Below are 21,069 nucleotides of genomic sequence, written 5' to 3' on the forward strand. Positions count from 1 at the left end.
ATCAGATCGTCACCGTGCGTCAGAGAGATTAAGTGCACACACCAAGACGAGAGAGGTGTGTATCAACTCGTCTTAGTTAAGGGAATAACATAGTTTAATATGAAAAAGCGATGAAGTTTTGCTCACACTTCTAAGGCCCTATTTACACTGCATGGTTCAAGTGACCCAATTCCGTTTTTTTCCTCTCATGTGGCACAGATGACGTGAACGTGTAAGCAGTAAAAAAAACGCATGAATTCCGATATCCTCAGATCGGATTCAGGCCTCACTCATATGTGGTAATAAATCCGATATGATTCGGATGCGTGCATTAGCGTCTGCCATGTAAGCGGTCAAATCGGATATTCCCCAGTAAATGTGAGTCGTACGTCATTGAAAAAAGGACGGAGGCGAATGACGTCAACTCAGGTGGACACAAACTGCGATCCAGTGTTGCCAAGTCTGCGGTTTTCATGCGGAATTGGGCTACTTTAACACAGTTTTGAGTTGCAATTGGACGTCAAGGGCTCTCCTCTTTTTCTCCGCCTTAAGAGAGAAATGTTTTGCCGACCTTTAAAGATGTGTGGAACAGCGCAGACAGCAAAACATTGTGCAATCATTTTGTCTGCGTCCATTGCATATTGCGCTGTTTTACTTCCTTTCATCGGTTAAGAACGTCTTAGGCTGTTTTGCCATTGTAGAGTGTAAATGCAAATATCGGATTCGGGTCGCTTTTGAAAAGATGATGTAAGCGGGTCGTCAAAAAAATCGGATATAGTCACCAAATCGGAATTGTGCATCAAGACCTGCAGTGTAAATGCAACCTTTATCATAACATACAAGAAATTGGCCAGTCCTCCTGACAAGGTTCTTTAATGGCTAAATTGAGCAGAGCAATAAAATAATTGCAATGTTTATGATTTTGCATAATTTTATATGGCAAACAAAATCATATATATTGTGAATATATTGAAAACAGTATATTGTACATTCAGTAAATATACCAAGGGCTTCCAGACCTCAGCTTTAAAGGGTTAGTTCACCCAAAAATGAAATTTCTTTCATTAATGACTCACCCCAATGTCGTTCCACACCCGTAAGACCTCTGTTCATCCTCGGAACACAGTTTAAGAAATTTTAGATTTAGTCCGAGGCCTTTCTGTCCTTTGAATGTAAGTGTATGCCCACTTGCTGTCCATGTCCAGAAGGTAATGAAAACATCATCAAAGTTGTCCATATGTGACATCAGTTGGTTAGTTAGACTCTTTTGAAGCGTCGACAATACATTTTGGTCCAAAAATAACAAAAAATACGATTTTATTCAGCATTGTCTTCTCTTCTCAAACAAAGAATCAAACGGTCGCGAATCAGCCTCGGACTAAATCTAAAATAACTTAAACTGTGTTCCAAGGATAAACGGAGGTCTTACAGGTTTGGAAAGATATTGGGATGAGTCATTAATGAAAGAAATTTCATTTTTGGATGAACTAACCCTTTAATGGTATAGCTGTATTATTGCTTTTTTGTTGTTATTGTGTTGCATGGAAATGGAGTTTAAAAAAAAAATTGGTCTCAGATTGTGCAGTACATTGGCGAGATCTGCCGCTATCTACTGAACCAGCCAAAGAAGGACACGGAGCACCAACACAAGGTGCGCATGGCTCTCGGTAACGGCCTTCGCCAGTCCATCTGGGAGGAATTCACCAACCGCTTCAACATACCACAGATCGCAGAGTTCTACGGCGCCACCGAGTGCAACTGTAGCTTGGGCAACTTTGACAACAAGGTCTGTCCTAACAAAAGTGCACTAGACTAAGTGTCTGTAAACAGCCTTTTTGAGTAAACATACACAATAGGGGATAATGCATGTGGAAAAGGATATATAAGGTTTTAGGGGTTGCAGCAATTAGCGTTATGTATTACTATACATTTTACAAGGCCATCTATAATATGTTCAGTAATTAAGAACATGTGTTTATGGGCCATTTAAGGTACTGATAGAAAATGCACCTAGCTGAGACTAGGTTTATTTTGCTCAATACAGTATTTAGAATGTGATTGTAACAGACATATGATGTTTTGACTGCAGACGGGAGCCTGTGGATTCAATAGCCGGATCTTGCCCTACTTCTACCCCATCCGCTTAGTCAAAGTCGACGAGGAGACCATGGAGCTTATCAGAGGACCCGATGGAGTCTGTATCCCATGTGGTCCAGGTACAGTACTTGCTCACATTCATGCTTAGTACAAAGGTGAACAGACAGAAAGTTAGTGGGGGATTTTTTGATGGCCAATGTCTATATTTACACCTTGCTAGTACCAGGTTGGATCCCCTTTTGCTTTCAGAACTGCCTCAATAATTCATGGATTAGATTCAACATGGTGCTAGAAACAATCCTCAGAGGTTTCAGTTCATAGTGACATGATAGCATCAAGCAGTCGCTGCAGATTTGTTTGCTGCACATCCATGATGTGAACCTCCTGGTTAAACTCATCCGTAAAGTGCTCTATTGGAAGTGGATATGGTGACTAAAGGCCATTTGAGTAGAGAGAACTCAATGTCATGTTGGAAAAAAAACAGTTTGAAATGATTTGAGCTTTGCGACATACTGCGTTATCCTGCTGCAAGTATCCATCAGAGGATGGGTACACTGTGATCATAAAGGGATGGACATGGTTGGCAACGATACTGGTTGGCTGTGGCATTTAAGCAATGCTCTATTGCTAAAAGGGGCTTAAAAATGTGTCAAAAAAGAGCCTTCACACTATTACTGTTACACTATGCCCACCATCAGCCTGAACTGTTGATACAAGGCAGGATGGATCCATTCTTTCATCTGGTGTATTTCAAATTCTGACCCTACCATATGAATGTTGCAGCAGAAATCGAGACTCATTGAAACAGGCAATGTTTTCCCAATTTTTTGTTGTCCAATTTTGGTGAGCCTGTGTGAATTGTAGCCTCAGTTCTCTTTTCCTAGCTGACAGGAGTGCAACTGGTGTATCTTCTGCTTCTGTAGCTCATCTGCTTCAAGGTTTGACGTGTTCAGATACTCTTCTGCATGCCTTGGTTGTAGCAAGTGGTTGAGTTACTGTTGCCTTTCTATCAGCTGAGACTGTCTGGTCATTCTCCTCTGAACTCCAGCAGTTCTGTGAACGAAAATACCTTGTTGATGCCACTCACTGAATATTTTCTCTTTTTCTGACCATTTTCTATAAACCCTAGAGATAGTTGTGCATAAAAATCCCAGTATATCAGCAGCTTCTGAAATACTCAGACCAAGCCCGTCTGGCACCAATAACCATGCCATGTTCGAAAGTAACTTAAATCACCTTTCTTCTCCATGCTCCGTTTTTACTTCAGCTGATCATCTTGACCATGTCTACATGCCTAAATGTAGGCGACAACCTACCTATCGTCACCATGAGTTTTTTGACATCAGCTTGGTGTGTCCCAGCTTTAAACATTCAGGTGTTTCATCAGGCAAACACCAAGAGCCCTATCATACACCTGGCACAATGTGACGGCAGTTTTTTTTTTGCTAGTTTCAGCCCGACGCAGTTATAATTTTCACGTTCAGTGCCATGTTGTTTAAATAGCAAATGCAATCACACCCCTCTGTTTGCCAATGGATGTGCTGGTCTGAAAACGAGATGTGTTTAGGTGCTTGCTATTTTGAGGGAACTGAAATCGACTGTGACATTAACCAACAAAAACCTGGTCTTAAGTCAATAGCGCAGTATTTGTTGTGTTATTTAAAGGCCGCGTTAGTAGTATGCGCTTATAGGCAAGTGCACAACGCGCGTACACTCTGCTTAAAACACACAGGAACCTCCCAAACAGCACACACACATTCTTAAATATTACAAATAAAAGGATTCCTCTCTGGAGAAACGTTCACAGTCTTTCTGTTCGCAAATTCCGCCATGGTGCAAGCACAACTGGCTTTTAAAGGGAACGGGAGATGTGACTGATTGTTTTATTGCACATTACACCCAAAACACACCCATGACTCATTAAGAGACTAGGCATAACCCTTTTGGACCATGCGCCCTGGTGCGCAGACCATTTTTTTCTGTCGTTAAACTAGCAAAGTCGATATGGTCATGCCCTTAGTGCACCTGCGCCATGCCCTTCACACCATGTGCTCAGATTGTTAAAATAGGGCCCAAAAACTCATCGACCCTTTGCCTATCATAAAAAATCCTAAATATTGACTAATATACAGGTCTTAATATATATGTCTATTACTCTGTCTCTCAGGAGAACCTGGTCAGTTGGTTGGCAGAATCATTCAGAACGACCCCCTCAGACGATTTGACGGCTACGTCAACCAATCAGCCACTAATAAGAAGGTTGCCCACGATGTCTTCAAAAAGGGAGATAGCGCATATCTGTCAGGTATTGTATTTTGAAACACTTTACAGAAGCGTACTCTTGCTTGCAGCTAGATAATAAACGTTTTTTGTTTCTCCTCTCAGGGGATGTGCTGGAGATGGACGACTATGGCTACATGTATTTCAAAGACCGCACAGGAGACACATACCGCTGGAAAGGAGAGAATGTCTCCACCACCGAGGTGGAGGGAACGCTAAGCCGCCTTCTGGACATGAAAGATGTGGTGGTGTATGGAGTGGAGGTGCCAGGTAATAGCACATTTCTCTATTCTTTCTGTTTGTCTTTTTACGAATGACATTCCACCCCGTTTAAGAAAATCTCTGCTAAAGTATGCAAATCGCTGTGCTCACCCATAGAGGGCAACTATTAATCTTAGTTTAATTATCAGGGACTATATCTTCAAGTGGATGGAAAAATGTTATCATCCGCAAGAGTTTCATGCTGAAAATGTTTATTTTGCAATGATCTTAATTACAAGGGGATCCCATAGGTCCTTAAAAATAACATTATAATAAAATAAAATATAAATATATATATTTATATATTTATGAAATATTTATCTCAGTTTATTTCAGCTCTTTTTGAGTGTGCCTGTGAGTCTACGTGTTGATATGAGCAAATATCGTTTCATACACACTAAAGTTAGGGGGGTGTTTAGCCGCGTTTTAAAGCCTTGCTGGTTAAACATTTTATTTGTTTTACATGCGCTGAGTGTGCGCACTAAAAGCTTGTCGAACTTATGTGATTACTGGACTAAGTAGTCTTACTGCGCTAATACTGTGAAATACACACAAGTTTAACATATATAAACACAGTCGGTTATGTCTAAAGTAAAAGTAAAATCTGCGTGTGTCTGTATATGAGATGCGAGCAGGTCTTAAATTCATAGCAAAGCAGCCAATGAACACTTGTCCTTAAAGGGACAGTTCACCTCTAAAATTATGTTAATAAAACAACAAAACACTGCTCTTGAATAAATAAACACAAACTTTAATACAGTAGCTTTTAATCAATGTATATGTATATTGAAGACTATGTAGTTTAAATTTTAGCCTACATTTATTCATGTCATTTCATACTTAAATGCTACTGTACATCTATGAGCTGCCACTGTAAATCTTTATATATATTTATTTTATATTGTACAATACACTAGAAATGTGTACAAGGGTTTTTTTTAAGTAAAGTTTTCATTTTGAGTAAGGTTTTTCAAGTCTTAAGTAAAATAAAGAAAGTCTATTATAATAAAAACTTTTTCTCCTTAACCTCTTTCTGTTTCTGTCGCCTAAGAATAGAATAGCAAAAAAACGAACCGAACCGAAAACCGTGTTTAAAAACCAAGGTATGTATTGAACCGTGGACTAACTGTATTGTTGCATGTCCTGGGTCAGAAATGGTCTTCGGTGGTGGCTGACCAGACATGGTCATCCACATACATGCATGCACGCGCACACACACCAACAGTAAAAGTAACCAGCTTGATCTGTGAGCCCAATACTCACAATAAATTAAAAAAAAAAAAAAATTCCTCATCTAATTTTGATATCTCATTATGTATGATTTTGATGTTTGTTTCTTTTGTTCCTCATTTTTACACAGTTTACATGGTTTACTGATTCATTATTTTGGCAACAATCATCAAAAAGTAACATTAAAAATGTAATAAATAGTCTAATGTATAATTTAATACAATTATTGGCTATCAACAACTTGCGTTGTTCTGGTTTCACCTTATTCCAGTCTAAACTAATGTTCAGTGTTGGACACGGTTGGATAGATCAGTTCATTAAATTGAATCAGTTCAATTTCAGAATCAGAGTCATTAGTTCGTGAATCGGACAAAAGCAGACGCGTTATATGTGAATCCTGACTTAAAACAATGCAAAATATTTGTCATCAAAGAAAACACTTCATAAGGATATTGTTCTGTTTATTCGAAAGTATGGTTTATCTCAGCTGCGTGTACAAAACGTCTGTCAAAAGAGGTGTGTTGCCGTTTTTTGAGCACAATACACATCCAGCAGTAATTCAGGGAAAATATTGTGCGAACGTGCCACGTGGAAGATGGATTCAGTCTTGCCGATCTTTTACCATTGTGTCAGTTCAGTTGGTTTTGATTGATATGCACGAGTGAGAAAGAGCTAAGACGGTGATCGTTTTGAAGACAGAGAGTGCGTGCGCTGCGCGGTCTCTCTGATCGTTCTCTGTCACTCAGTTAACGTGTGCCCTGTCACGTCCATTAAGGCTTTGGCGGGACAAAAATTAGTTTAGGAATTAGTAAGAAAAACCCTGGTATATATGTATGTATTTACTTGACTTTTTCTTTAAAAATGGTTTAAAGGCTTAAATGTATTTGCCAATTGAATAAATGCACATGATACAATTTAAGGATTAAGTTGAAATTATCTTGTGATAATAAAGAAGGCATCTCTAAAGAAAGTGTTTTTGTGGTGAACTGTGCCTTTAAGTATATTGAAGTAACATGAATCATCGGGTGCACAGCTAGTCTGAGGAGAGGAGAATAATTAATTTGAACAAAGCTGACTGCAGCAGCTCCTGAAGGATTCTGGGAATGCACAGCCAAACAAAGTCTCCTCTTGGCCTGGCTCTGGTTTTGCTTACACTAGATCTATAAAGGAACAGCAGCAGAGTGCTGAATATAGTTTGGAACATATGAGACTGCTCGCTGAAAAATACTGTATGCTCTCACCTTCAAAACCGTGCCATCAGCAGATCCGAAAGATCTTGTGGGTCTACAGCATGTAGAGTGCATGTGTACATCATATGCTGATAATCATCCAAATGTTTTACAAGTCTAAATGCAATTTTTTTTTTGCATTTTTTTTTTTTACTTTAGCATGAACAAACACACATAAGACTGCAAATATTGAAAAAACGGACATAACAATTAAACTGTTCGCAGCAAAATGGGCAAAAACCCAGCTGTGTTAGTTTGGTTTTACTTCAAATCCCAATTAACTGCTAACAAAGTAAATTGAGTCGATTTAATTTAATGTATCAAGGAAATATTTTTTTGTTTGTTTTGTTTTTACATACATTGTAAACTCATTGGGTAATGTCGTGTTGCACAGTTGCTTTTTAGAAGTACTCAAGTGAGTGCTAGAGTTAAGTTGCTGTCACATAGTGTTCAATTAATTTTTGGGGGCAAAACCTTATTAATCTCATTATCATTAATAATGCCAAATCTAGTCTTTAATAATGGCAACAGATTTCATAACAGGTTCAAGTGAATTCATTGAGGTGACCATCAAAAAAGCTGCTGTTCAAAAAAAGAGATGTTCATACAAATGCATAGTGTGTAGAGCCTCTTGTGGCAGTATTGAGAATGCATCGCATATTGGTGTTCCATAATGAATTGCATGTAACAAGAGATAACACTCTTTATAATGAACAAACCTCTATTCTTAGCAGTAGCAGTTCAGTAATTTAATAGCATTGGTTCTCTTCCTGTCTGCAGTCTTTCATAGATCTCTATCCTTGAACAATTGACATATAACCTGGCCAGACAATAATCTCCTTAGTGTATTTTCATCTACAGTGGTCCCGTGCCTTATGCTTATAGGCTTGGCTAATGCAGTTCAACGTCCTCTAAGGTTTATTAAAGAATGGGAGGTTGCCTTTGCGTGATGCGTATGGACGTTTCTTCTCAGGTGCCGAAGGCAAGGCGGGGATGGCGGCCATAGCAGACCCGGACCACAGCACAGACCTGGCGAAGTTTAGCAGGGACCTGGAGAAAGCCCTCCCGCCCTATGCCCGGCCCGTGTTTCTGCGCTTCCTACCAGAAGTGAACAAAACAGGTGAGATATGGCACATCTGATCTCGGCCTCAGACAGCCCACAGACTGCTAACTGACCCATTTGTGAGTGGTAACATTGCATATCACAGAAACAGTCCTGTCCTGTTTTAGAACGGAACCCAAAATGTAAATATTCATTATTGGTACTTTCCATTTGACCTTATGCTTTTTTTTCCTGTTAAATATAATCAGAATTCCTTTGGGACCTTAAAATGTCTCAAATTTAAGGTCATAAAAGGTCTTAAATATTATTTTAGAATGCCTTACATTTGCAGATAGAAAAAAACGGGTATCGTGATATGATCTAATGTGATTATTAAACTTCACAAGGCTGTGATTTAATGAAAAATGTGAGCACATTTAAAGTAAAATCGTTGCAGGCTCAGATCAGTTCGCAATCAATGAATACTGTGCAATGTGCATTAATGCCAAGCAATTTGACAGTGTTTATAGTGTAATATGTTGTAGACGATTATAAGAGTGCATGTTTTATATATTTGTTTTTTAATGAGCTGGTGGAAGTAGGAAAGCATAGAGTTCTGGTGTATGTTGAGCTTATTTTAAAAAGAATTCCTTTTTCCCCTTTTTTCTGGATATTATTGGCATTTTGGTTGCATAGCAAACTGTATCCACCATTTAATTCCACCCTGTCATATAAGAAGGAAAGATTAAGAAACGTATTCAGTATATAGATTTTTTTTTATAGTTTTTAATGAAAATGGAACATTTTATTCTTTGAAAATTATTTTCACTCAACACAAGGGACGATACAGCATAAATCGTAATGACACAAACCAGCAAAGTGCTACTAATGCAATATGTACTTTGGGAGTGAAAACTAACAATACAATGCAATTGATATTGAAAAGTAGGGTTAATATAGTGCACATTAAAATCTACCCTGATCAAGCAGTTTGATCCTCTGTTATATTGTTAATACCATCACGTTCAATAAATAATAAGAAGGGGCTCCAGACTCTTAAATTTGGCTTCTTTACCCTTAAGAATATGCTAATGTAGATTTTACTAGTATTGGCACCAGTTTGCCTCTTTTAAATATATTATTATTATATCGGCGAAATCCATTATCTATCTACCTCTCATTCATGTGTATTGATATACTGATTGATATATTATTGATATATCCTGTTTATATATCATATACATCCTGTTTAATTAAGTAAGAGATATTTAGGAAAGGATTTATTTTGAGATTGTATTGGTTGCCTGGACATACAGTATTCATTTTATTTGTGCAGTTTTAAAGTTTCATTTTAAAAACTCTCGGCTTTCATAAAGTCTAACCTTCTATCAAAATCCAAAGGTTGAACTTTTTGTTCTGTACTCAATCTTTTTTTTATTGACCCTTAAATTGACATGTGGGACAGTGCAGATGATTGAGCCCAGTTATATTGCACCTTCTGCCCATTTCAGGGCAGCCGTACTCTGACATGTTCAGGATTGCATTGAATTTTACAGTTGGGGAAGATATACAGTCTAGTGCTCTAACAAAATCTAAAGTTTGAAAAAATTGTACTGTACCAAAATTGATTAATGGACTCTTGAACTTATGATATACTTATGAAAACTTATGATTGACCCTTGGGATATATGGGGTAATACAGATAACTGAACCAAAAGATGTGCATAGTATACAATACTAAGTATGTTGTTTTCTTTCAGGGACTTTCAAATTCCAGAAGACAGACATGCGACGGGAGGGATTCGACCCCAATGTCGTCTCTGACAAACTCTACTTCCTGGACTGCACTAAGGGACAATATGTGGAGCTGAATCTAGAGCTCCATCGCAGCATCGTCTCAGGAAAGCAGAAATTATGAGATTACTGCCAACCTCCACTCATTCCCTCAACACCCCGCCTTCAACAGCCCTCAAACCCCACCCCCCTCATCACTCCGCCCCTCGTTACCTCAGCAAACACAGTGAGGGGCCGCAGGAACGCTGTCTGGCCACATATTCAAGTCCCTGTTGATTGATTCATTCATTCATTCTCATAGCCCACCTCTTAAAACTGAGATGGGACTGAGGTGGTGTTCAACCATCTTGAAGACACAACAAAAATGAAAAATACGCAAAATTAAGCAATTTAGCAAACAAGAATACAAAAAACAAACAGCAAGAAAAGGCACAAGGACCAAATACACGTCTGTCAAACGGTAAAGCTTTCCCTTTGCCTCAGCTGCACAATGCTCGCCTGGCTACAGGATTCAGGACTGACACGTTCATTTTGACAGATCTGAAAAGCGACTGCCATCCTAAATTCGCCCTCAAGCCCTGACCAAACCATGTGGACCGACATGCAATACAAACCCAGCACTGGCTGCGCACTTGTCAGCTGCCATGACTTGATCAATGCTGTTTATTTAAATGTGTGCACCAAATATATTTAAGTTGTAGAATAGCTCATTATTCATCTATTTAAAAGTTATGAATCTATATGCTGCATTGAAGATGTCCATGATTGCACTGCTACTGTGTCCATTTTACCTCTCCAGCCGTGTAATGTGCAGCGTCCATCATGAAAGCCGAATTCCGACATTGCGGCATTGTGCAGAGTGGGCTTCACGGGTTTGCTTCATTTTGCTAGACGTGACAAGCGTTCAGATTCCGGCGAGGACCTCCTGGGCTCTCTACAGGACACTATAGTGGACTTTGCATAGAGATGAACGAAAGTAGTAAACTTCTCTGGTGCTAAAGAGTGAACATCCTCCCCATCTGCAAAGTGGCGCCAGACCTAAAAAAACGTCTTTGCTTCTTGACATAAAGAGAACGGAAGGGGAGTAGAATGAAGGGAAAGTGACGTAGGCTATCTGTCATCTGGGTTTTAGTTTTTCTTTCAGCAGCATGAATGATTGATGCAAACAGAGCACTGTGCCTTACTGTCAGGTCACCACATAGTGTTATTGCCCTTGTCCTGTATCATTACACCAACTGACCCTGGACGTCTCCACTTCTCTTAAACGGCTAGTTTACTTTCTAGACTCCCATCGCATAAAAATTCCCATCATGCAAAGTGTCCAGCACTACATCTATGGGCATCCTTTCCCTTCAATGTGTATTCTGCACCATCATCTCTTGCGAACTTTCCTGTTCTCCTTCGCCCACTGACAGCTGACTATTTATTTATATCGTAGCAAGTATTTAAATGTGTGTGTGTGCACGTGTGCTGAGATGATTTTGTGACCGCACTTGATTTTCTTCAGTCACTGTTTTGGCCACTATACATTAACGTACAGCACAGATGTGGGAAAACATAAAACTGTGTTGATATTATATAGACGAGCCTCATGAGGAACATACTTCACCAAAAAATATAAAAAAAGATTTATATTTTGCATAAAAATAATGAAGCCTATTTTACATTTTTTTGCATTATTTATTAAAAGTATTTTTCATTAGCCATTTCCATTTCTGTAGACAATAAAATAATGGGAAAAATTATTCACGTTACCGTAATGACAATAAAAATCTCATTCTAATTTGCTGTAACAACACAAAAACCTAATTAGAAATCTCCTTCTCATTACCGTAATGACAATAATCCAATTATTATTAGCGTAATGAAAATAAAATCTCATTCTCATTACCATAATGACAAAAAAATTGAAGTCAAATTACTGTGAATTAATGACAAAAGAACATTTTCCTTATCAGAATGACAATAACATCTCATTCTCATTACCGTAATGACAAAAAAATGTATATGTGTTACTGTAATGGCAATATAATCTCATTCTCATTAGCATGACAAAAAAGATACATTTACATTACCGTAATGACAAAGAAAAATCATATTATCGTATTAACTTCTCATTCACTTTACCATAATGGCAAAAAAAATAGAATTTACATAAAACAATATTCTCGTAATGACAAAGAATATTCTTCTTGTCAGGACCTTTTTTCATTAGAATTAGCAAACATTCAATTCAGTACAATAATGTAAAAATGACTTCAGTTTTTTATTCATTCAAAATACATTTTTCTTTCGGGATGAAGTGTCACACAAGCTGTACAGCTCATTTTGTCTTCAACTTATACTTCTAGCCAAGGGCGCAGCAGTGATGTCATTGGTTAGTCAGCCAATCAGATGCAGTTTGTCTCCATCAATATTCTTTTCCTTTTTTTATCTTGTTGTTTGTCCTTTGCTTTATTACTTGGATTTTTACAAAATCATTTTGTAAAAGAATGATGTGTAATGATTTGTTATGGTTTGAGCTTTATTTGTCCGTTGAGCTTGTTTTTGTTCTGGGTGTGTGAAAGAGAGGGAACGCGCATCTTATGCACCTAGTTATATTTTAGACACTATAATGTCTGAAATCTTCTCTACAAACATTTCTTTCTCTCATCATGATACTAGTGTGTGTCCTATGACCGCAAGAATCCTCACCAGGAAGTTTTTGCTGAGGCCTCTTCATTATTTCTGTTAGTTAAAGGAACAGTGTACCCCAAAATGGAAATTCTGTCAGCATTTACTCTATCGTCAGTCCAAACCTCCAAAAAGGACAAAAAAATCCAAATGACTTTTTCCAAGTCTTCTGAAGCCATATTATTCTTTTACGTGACAAAACTGATAATCTACCTCCACTTCAGCTTTCCTTTTCCATTTTGCATATTTAAAATGCAAACCACGACTTGATGCATTAGCATGGCATTTTTTTAGCATTTCGACAGAGAAGATTATCAGTAAATTACAACTTAAAACTACTTCTATGGTGCTTTTTGTCTTTTTTAGACTGTTAATGAAGATTCTTTTATGTGTTCCAAAAAAAAAAGAATTAGTCGTACATGTTTGGAACAACATAAACGTGAGTAAATAATGACATGGTTTTCATTTTTCAGTGGTACTGTAACTTTAAAGTTTCAAAGACACACTTGCAGGCACATTCAAACAACCTTCAATTTCAGTCAGTTCCGCACAAATGTTTTGAGAGATTTCTGCATTTTATGTATGATTTAATGACTTTTTTCATATATTGTAACGGCATTAGCAATGTGAAATGCAAAAGCCAGTGCTGTGAATAATTTTGTATTTATTTATTTTTTTAAATACATAGTTTTTCCCCCTGCTGCACCATAAATGGCAGTCACAGTCTGTTTTCAGTCCAAACATGTTTCAAGGGATCCGTTTGTGTGTGCAAGTGTGTGTCGGCTTATTTTCGAGATCATGTTGTGCAGGAAATGCGATGTTGTTCTCGTGTCTGTCCACTAGGTTGTGGTGCTCATTCAGGCCTCATTCCACAAATATTCCTTCCTCGTGCTCAGAAAGCCTGATTTGCCATCCAAAATCTTGTTAATGCACCAATATGTTTTCATTGATAATGAGGGATATCTAATGTTGTATGTCCCGATTATGTACTGTGGATTTAGTTCTTATTTCTTTTGTCAATGGCTTTAAAGCTCCAAAGGACCGTTTTCAAGCAACATAAGTCATATCGTTTTTATCTGGTTTTATTGAGCACCAAAGCCAATGAAGATTTAGCATTTCGTTAGAATTTTTCCCCCTCAGTTTTGTTTATAAACTTTGATTTGTCACCCTTCTGATCATAAATGCACTTTTGTTTTGTCTATTTCTGTTCAGTACTCAGGAACAACATGCAGTGGCAGATGAGAGACAGGAACTATGAGTGAGCTGGCGGAGTGTGTGTGAATGTGTGAGTGTGTGTTTATGTAGAGGAGGTGTGTGAGGTGTGCCCCGTCACACTGAAGTCCTCTTGTCTTAAAGGCTAGCTGTAAATCATGCTCTTTCAAAACAATGGCATCCAAGAATTCATATTAATAAAAAATATATTAATTCTCTGCAGTCCCTCCTGTTTATTTACTTTATTGTCTATGAAGCAGTGTTATTTTGAGATACTATTATACTTTTAGATTAAGTTCTAGTCATTGCACGTACGATTCATAAAGGAACATTTATATAACTTTGTGGACTGGAAATCTTAATATTTTTAAGTTTCAAACAGGACCTTCTATGAATGGTCCTTCTGTTAGGTGTGTGTTCTTGCGTGCGATTGGCTGGATTGTTGAGGGGGAGGAGCTAATGTGGTTGGCACCCTGAATAGTCCAAGTCCACAATATCTGGCTGTGTTCCTCTCTACAACGTAACCATGAAGATAGCCTTGGTGACCATTTTTTTGCTGATGCTCCTTACTGTCATCCACGCCAAAGTCCAGCCTCAGGAAAATTTTGACCTTCAGAAGGTGAGAACTTAAGCCTTATGTTTGGGAGACTGCTGCTTTCTAGGTGCCTTTATTTGTGTAGTAAGTAGTAATGCTTCTGGTAATGGATTAGTAGCATAACTTGATGTTGTCTTAGATTTAAACGGTTGAATAGTGTTTATATGATGTGTCAGGATGCTTGAGTTATTTTCAAAGGCTAAAATACTGAGATGGACAAGCTGTTGAACAGGGTAACGCTCTACAGGGCCATTTCAGGCAGTGATTGCATTAACTGTAGACAGAGCAGACAAACAGACCTCAGGGCAAAGGTCACTCGCTCAGTGTTGCAACCGGGAACGGCTGAATTCTGCCAAGTCCTTGAGGCATCTTTATGGGACTTTATGAAGAAGACTGTCAGTTGTTGAGACACTGAGACAAATATTTTGGCAGTTACTGAACAGACAAACAACACTGTTCAGCTGTCTGATACAGACTGGCCATTAGTTCTCAGAGTTCATATTTTTGGTTGATTTTAAAGGTGAACCTGTTCTTTTTCCAAAAAAATCCAAATGATGCGCATTACCTTGAGATTTAATTTGGGGGTTGTGTTTGCTCAGTTTGCAGGGAAGTGGTATCGGGTGGGTCTGGCCTATGAATCTCCAGGCTTTGTGTCGCACAGAAGCAGACTCACTATCTCTATGGGCATAGTGGAGCCAAAGGAGAATGGAGACGTCAACATGACCATGTGGAGTTTGATGTGAGGGACACTCATTTTCACCTATGATGGTTTTCATTTAATATAATATAAATATAATAAAATAAGGACATAATATGCATTTTACATAATGTAATATCTTCTGAACAACAGCACTATTATAGTGTGATATTGCTTTTATACATTAACAATAAAGTTTTAATAGTTTCTAAATATTTTAGTTATTTAATTGCACTGATCATTCGTATTATCATATTTCATAGTTAAAAATAGTTCCTATTTAATTTTATTTTATTATTCACACACTGTGTGATGATTAGTCTCATATCTCAGTTGGAATAGTTCCTACTATTTTTATTTTTTCACACGGTGTGATGATTCTTGTTTATTTTACACTGTATGATGATTTTTTTAATCATAGTATAGTTAAAGGAACTGTATGTAAGAAATGTATTTCAATTAATCATAAAATGGCCCTGATATGTCACTAGACCTTTAAATCATGTTCATTTCAAATACTTATATCACTGACAACAGTTGTCCGGCCAGGATATTGTCATTTAAAAGTTGTTGCTGCAGCCCTCAACTGATGTTGATGTTGACATGTTGTGTTTTGGCCTGAAGCTCCGCCCTCCACCTATCGACCAATCATGAAGTCAGTAGTGTGTCGACATCCGGGTTGCCAGATCTGCTCTAGTTACCACAGCTGCAGATACAAACATTCCTGCAGCCTATCTGGCAACCTCGAGTCAGGGGGAGGGGGAGAGGGGACACGGCGCCTTACAGTCATTTGAAAGCGATTGCAGTACCAGTTTTGGCCACAATCTTACATACACTTCCTTTAATAATAGTTTTAATAATTATATTGTATTGTATAAATTATTATATCATATGAATTAAAACAGATGATTGCATGTGATTATATGCAGGTCTTCTCGTTGTCAGCGGAAGGTCTATGTTTATGAGAAGACGTCTGTGCCCGGTGTATTTAACTACTACAGCACTCGTGAGTCAACAGTAGATTTGACACATTATAGCAGAATAATTGACTGATCAGATTCAGATTTGTTTTGTCATCTGAAGGTCATAGAAGGGTGAAGGATGTCACTGTGGTGGAGACGAACTATACTGAATATGCGCTGGTCCTCAAACACAAGAAGATGAACAAGGAGTTCACACAAGTGTCTCTTTACGGTGAGCCTGAGGTTGACAACAGCGTGGACTCAAATAAAGCATCTTGGGAGGATGTTTGTTCTTCTGACTTCTTGTTCTCACAAACTCTAATTTGGTTGTAGGTCGTACTAAGAAGTTGAGGGTGGATGTGATGGAGAAGTTCAGAGCGTATGCCACAGCTCGAGGATTCTCCAAAGAGTCCATCCTGACTCCACCAGCTGCTAGTAAAACAGGCAAATCACTTACACCTACAAGCTTTATTTATCTGGACACTTAAATGTTTATCTGGAAACATTTGTAGTTGTCAAACAGTGGCTCGTGTTCGCTAAAAGGAGACTTGGATTGATATTTGGTTTGATGTCTAATGCCCGATATACACTGTATGATATTGGGCTTTCCCAGACGAAGAGGACTAATCGTTGCGATTTGTGTTGTGCCTTTTAAAACAGTTTTCCTACATCGTATCAAAGACGGTCGTCATGGTCTTGTAACCAAAGATAGTTTGTGACAATTTTGTTCCGAAAAATTTAGCATGATCATTTCACATTGTGTTTGCGTCTAATGACCAGCCAATAAAAATGCAATATGAAATTACATATTGATTAATGCAATCATCATGGCGCAAAAACTACTTATCTTGAGCTCTATTCGCAAAATTGGCATGCCAAGTCGGCCTCTTTTCCCTATGCATGACCGTAGCCATATTCTCCTTTTTTGCTTCCTCCTCTTTTTTCTGCGGCCATGTAAACCACAATTACCAAAGTGTGGTTCATCTTGGTCTATTTGTTTATCACTAGCACATACTGATGACGGTTTATTCTTCTATATAGTAATTTGCATTGTAGCCTCAGATTCAATAGGTGGCATCCTCGTGCAGTCTACGTACAGTAGGCCTGTATGTCGTAGCCAAGCTTATTAAATCCATGTCGTACAGTGTGATTTGTAATGATCTAATAGGATTGACGAAATTGCACAGGCTTAACTAAGTGAGACATATTGCTGCCAAAGTGTCCAAATACTTCTTCTTTCAAGACTATACAGTCGTGGTCATTGTTATTGGCACCCTTATAATCAAAGATGGCTATAAAAAACAAAATCTGCATTTGCACCCCTAGAATTTGTTATGAGTAAAATTTGTCTGAAGTATATTCTCAGTAATATTTAAAAAATGTTGCACACATTCAATAAAATTACTTAAAAAATATGTGGTAGGTGGTTGCACAAAACTATATCGAGCAATTTTTACAAATAACAATTTAGATATATAAACAAAAAAATTCAGGTAAAACTGGCACAATTTCTTTGAGTAAATACAAACCATTTGAATTTGTCACTGCTACATAATATTTGAATGTGTTGTTTACTTAATTATGTTATGTTAAATTTATAATGGTTTATTATGTAAGGTGAAAACTGTTATTAATTTAATGTGCCTTTAAAAATTTAAATTACAAGCATATTTTTAAAAGTAAAATGCAAAATTAACTCATTGGACAAACTAAAAATATTGAATTGAGAGCAGGAATTCCATCCAATGAATTTGTATATATAGTGCCCACAGCCTAAACACAGACACTCTTCTGCATAATAGTAACCACAAAATTAAAGAAACTCCTCAATGTCCAACATAACTGAACATTAAACACTAACATTAACTAATAACATATTTTCCTTTACTGAAAAACACATTAAATAGCACTTTAATCCCAAAATGTTCTGTCCTAGCGCAGTCTCTTGCAAAGCATGCTGGGAACTACAGATCCACTGCCCAGTTAGTTATGTTAGCACAAATATTTAATGTAGTTTTAACGCAAATTAATTAAGTAAGCTACTTTTTCAAATAGATTAGGCTGATTGAACACATTTCGACACAACTTAATTTAATTAGGTAAAGTAAACATAATTTAAATGTGTCTTATCTATGAAGGGCCTGAATCATTTTTTTTTTTTCAGTGCACTAGAGTGACTAGGAACATGAAGTAGTGCAGCCATTACGTCTTTTTTCACAGAAGTATAAATATGAGGAAACACAAAGGCCAAACTCCCTTCATCATTAATCTCAACAAATAAAGCCAATGAATATATTTCTGATATGCAGCAAATGATTGTTGAGCTTCACAAAGGAAAGTAGCACTGAAAATTCCCATTTCCACCATCAGGGAAATAATTAAGACGTTCCAAGCAAAGATGTTACAAATCTGAAAGAGGACATGTGTATATATTGTCTTAATGCACTGCGAGGAGGAAAGTTTGAGTGCACAAAGACTCTCCAAGGATCACAGATGGAGAATTGCAGAGAGTAGTTGAGTCTTAGGGTCAAAAGACAAACAAAAATATATATCAAACAACCCCTACATCACCACATGTTGTTTGGGAGGGATTCAAGAAAAATCCTCCTCACTCATCCAGAAACAAACTCCAGCAGATTCAGATGTCAGACATGACTGGAACTTCAAAAGGGACCTGATGGTTCTGTGGTCAGATGAAACCTTAAAAAGAGCTTTTTGGCAGCAAACACAAAAAAAGATGGGTTTGGTGCAAACAGGGATAAAAAGTATATACCCCATGCCCACGGTTAAATATACAGCTGCATATTTAATTATGTTTTTTTGCTATTGTTTGCTGGAAGTTCTGAACATCTTGTTCAGATATATGATATCTTATAAACGGCTGTGGTTGGATCTACAGTCCGGACAATGAGCCAAAGCAAACATCAAAATCAACACAAAATTGTGTCACTGAGCACAAATGAAGCTTCTGCCCTGACTTGAACCCTATAAAAATGAGTGGGGTGAACTGAAGACGAGATCAACATAGATCTGTGAATCTGATCTGGAGAGATTCTGCATGGAGGAATGGTCTCTGATCTCATCAGGTGTTCTCCAAACTCATCAGGCATTATAGGAGAAGACTCAGAGCTGTTATCTTGGGAAAAGGAGGTTGCAAAAAGTATTTGATAAAAGGGTGCCAATATTTATGGGTGCCATTTCAGTTATTTGGCTTTAATGAAAGACTAGATTTTAGCTATTTTTTTATAAAATATATCAAAAGTATAAACAATGCAGATTTATTTGTACAGCCATCTTTGATCACATTTTCCAGGGATGCCAATAATTCTCACCAGAACTATGAATGTTTTGGCTCAACAACAAGCGATCATCAATGTGTAAATGAACTTCACAAACCATTTAAATGTTTATTATCTAAAATAGCAGAATTGTCACATGTACCATTTTTGTTTCTTTTCAGAAGGTTGTCCTCCTTCAGGAAATTAGGTAAGCGAGAGCTTTGAATCTAGTTTATCAACCCCCATTTTCTCATCAATAACCTCCCAACTAGTATTTTTTTAATTGGTTTGAAAATTATGTATTACATAGTGTTACTAATCACATTATTATATTTTTTTTGTCTCTTTCATTTCCTGATCTTATTTAGAGCTGGAGGCCACACGACCTTATCTTGATGATTTCAGTTTGTGACGTTTGTAATGCTGTAATTGACATATTATTGCTCTGCTATAAATCTAACAAAACATTCAGCCTTGACACAGAATTGGAAATACAGAAAGAGGTCACTGCGCTGATGATTTTGGCTGGAAAAAATAAAACACTCTTGTTTTTTTTCATGTCGTGTCTGTCATTATAGTCTATATAGGGGGGTCTTCAGCCTCCCTGTCTGTCGTCTCAGCTCAGCCCTGTTTCGAACTTCCAAAACGAGTATGAGTACGTTTTTACTTGAACTCCCTGGCCTGAATTTGTTTGAAATTACGTCACATCAGTTCGATCTTCGATTTTGCTTTAAGTATTTTGGGGGTTTTCTACTGAATAATCAGGCCAGTGGTGCTTCCTCTAGAAAGTTTATTATTTTCACATGTTTTAAGTCTTGTCAGTTTAAACAGATTAAGTGATTTTAAGCCAATCAAGTGCAAGATGCTGCCAACTCTCAAACAGCACGCGAGTACCAAATTGAGAACTTTTTCTTGAGCAAATACACACACATTTTTTAACGAGTATTGACATAAATACAGCGTTAAGCAAATGTAAACAGTTTAAGGGTTAGTTCAACAAAAATATAAATTGTGTCATTAATTACTTACCCTAATGTCATTCGACACCCGTAAGACCTCCGTTCATCTTCGGAACAAAAATGAAGATATTTTTGTTGAAATCCGATGGCTCAGAAAGGCCTTCATTGACACCAATGTCATTTCCTCTCTCAAGACCCATAAAAGGCACTAAAGATGTCGTTACAAAGCCCATCTCACTACAGTGGTTCTACAATAATTTTATGAAGCGTCGAGAATAGTTTTTGTGCGCAAAAAAAACTAAATAACGACTTATATAGTGATGGGCCGATTTCAAAACAGTTTCGAACGTTATGAATCAGCTTATTTATTCATGATTCGGAACGTGTGTCAAACTTCTGAAATCATGTGACGTGGAGATGCGAATCATGAATCGATACACTGATTCATCACGTTCAAAACTTTGCTTTGAAATCAGCCCATCACTAGCCTAGAAATCTAGATGTACCCTAGCGGCAGCAAATCTAATCTGCCACGAGTATCGTCTAGCGACTCTCAATACACTTCTGAGCTGTAAAAATCAAGCCAAACTCTGGTCGGGCCAATCACATCGTGTATAGAGTCGGTGGGCGGGGCTTAACATAATGACGGCTGAGTTGGGCTTGCGTGCTACTACTAGTAAACACAGAAGCTGGCAAACGGCGATCTTTCGAATCAGCTTTTAAGGGGTGATGAATTGAGGAATCAACTTTTCTTTGAGCTTTCGATATATAAATATAAAAA

General features: G+C 37.6%; 2 protein-coding genes across 3 annotated transcripts in view; both read left to right on the plus strand.

Annotated features, from left to right (window-relative positions):
- The window catches only part of slc27a4 (solute carrier family 27 member 4), a 28,381-nt gene extending 14,366 nt beyond the window's left edge, over positions 1 to 14,015 (plus strand). The window contains exons 8-13 of the mRNA XM_067432990.1: positions 1,556 to 1,765; positions 2,069 to 2,195; positions 4,244 to 4,381; positions 4,462 to 4,626; positions 8,050 to 8,196; positions 9,879 to 14,015. Coding sequence (XP_067289091.1) covers positions 1,556 to 1,765; positions 2,069 to 2,195; positions 4,244 to 4,381; positions 4,462 to 4,626; positions 8,050 to 8,196; positions 9,879 to 10,036 — 945 coding nt within the window. The 3' untranslated portion in view covers positions 10,037 to 14,015. The remainder of the gene's footprint in view (positions 1 to 1,555; positions 1,766 to 2,068; positions 2,196 to 4,243; positions 4,382 to 4,461; positions 4,627 to 8,049; positions 8,197 to 9,878) is intronic.
- Positions 14,016 to 14,264: 249 nt separating this feature from the next.
- ptgdsa (prostaglandin D2 synthase a) lies at positions 14,265 to 19,887 on the plus strand. 2 transcript variants are annotated; one of them, XM_067433054.1, is made up of 7 exons: positions 14,265 to 14,416; positions 14,992 to 15,131; positions 16,019 to 16,095; positions 16,173 to 16,283; positions 16,385 to 16,495; positions 19,512 to 19,537; positions 19,698 to 19,887. In XM_067433054.1, exons 1-6 carry the CDS (start codon positions 14,324 to 14,326, stop codon positions 19,535 to 19,537), a joined length of 558 nt encoding a protein of 185 aa, XP_067289155.1. In that variant the 5' UTR covers positions 14,265 to 14,323; the 3' UTR covers positions 19,698 to 19,887. The 2 variants fall into 2 exon arrangements, with proteins under 2 accessions (XP_067289155.1, XP_067289156.1); XM_067433055.1 differs by having other exon boundaries at positions 16,385 to 16,486.
- Positions 19,888 to 21,069: the final 1,182 nt, after the last annotated feature.

The sequence above is a fragment of the Pseudorasbora parva genome, chromosome 23, assembly GCF_024679245.1.
Source record: "Pseudorasbora parva isolate DD20220531a chromosome 23, ASM2467924v1, whole genome shotgun sequence".
In the NCBI taxonomy this organism is placed as follows: Eukaryota; Metazoa; Chordata; class Actinopteri; order Cypriniformes; family Gobionidae; genus Pseudorasbora; species Pseudorasbora parva.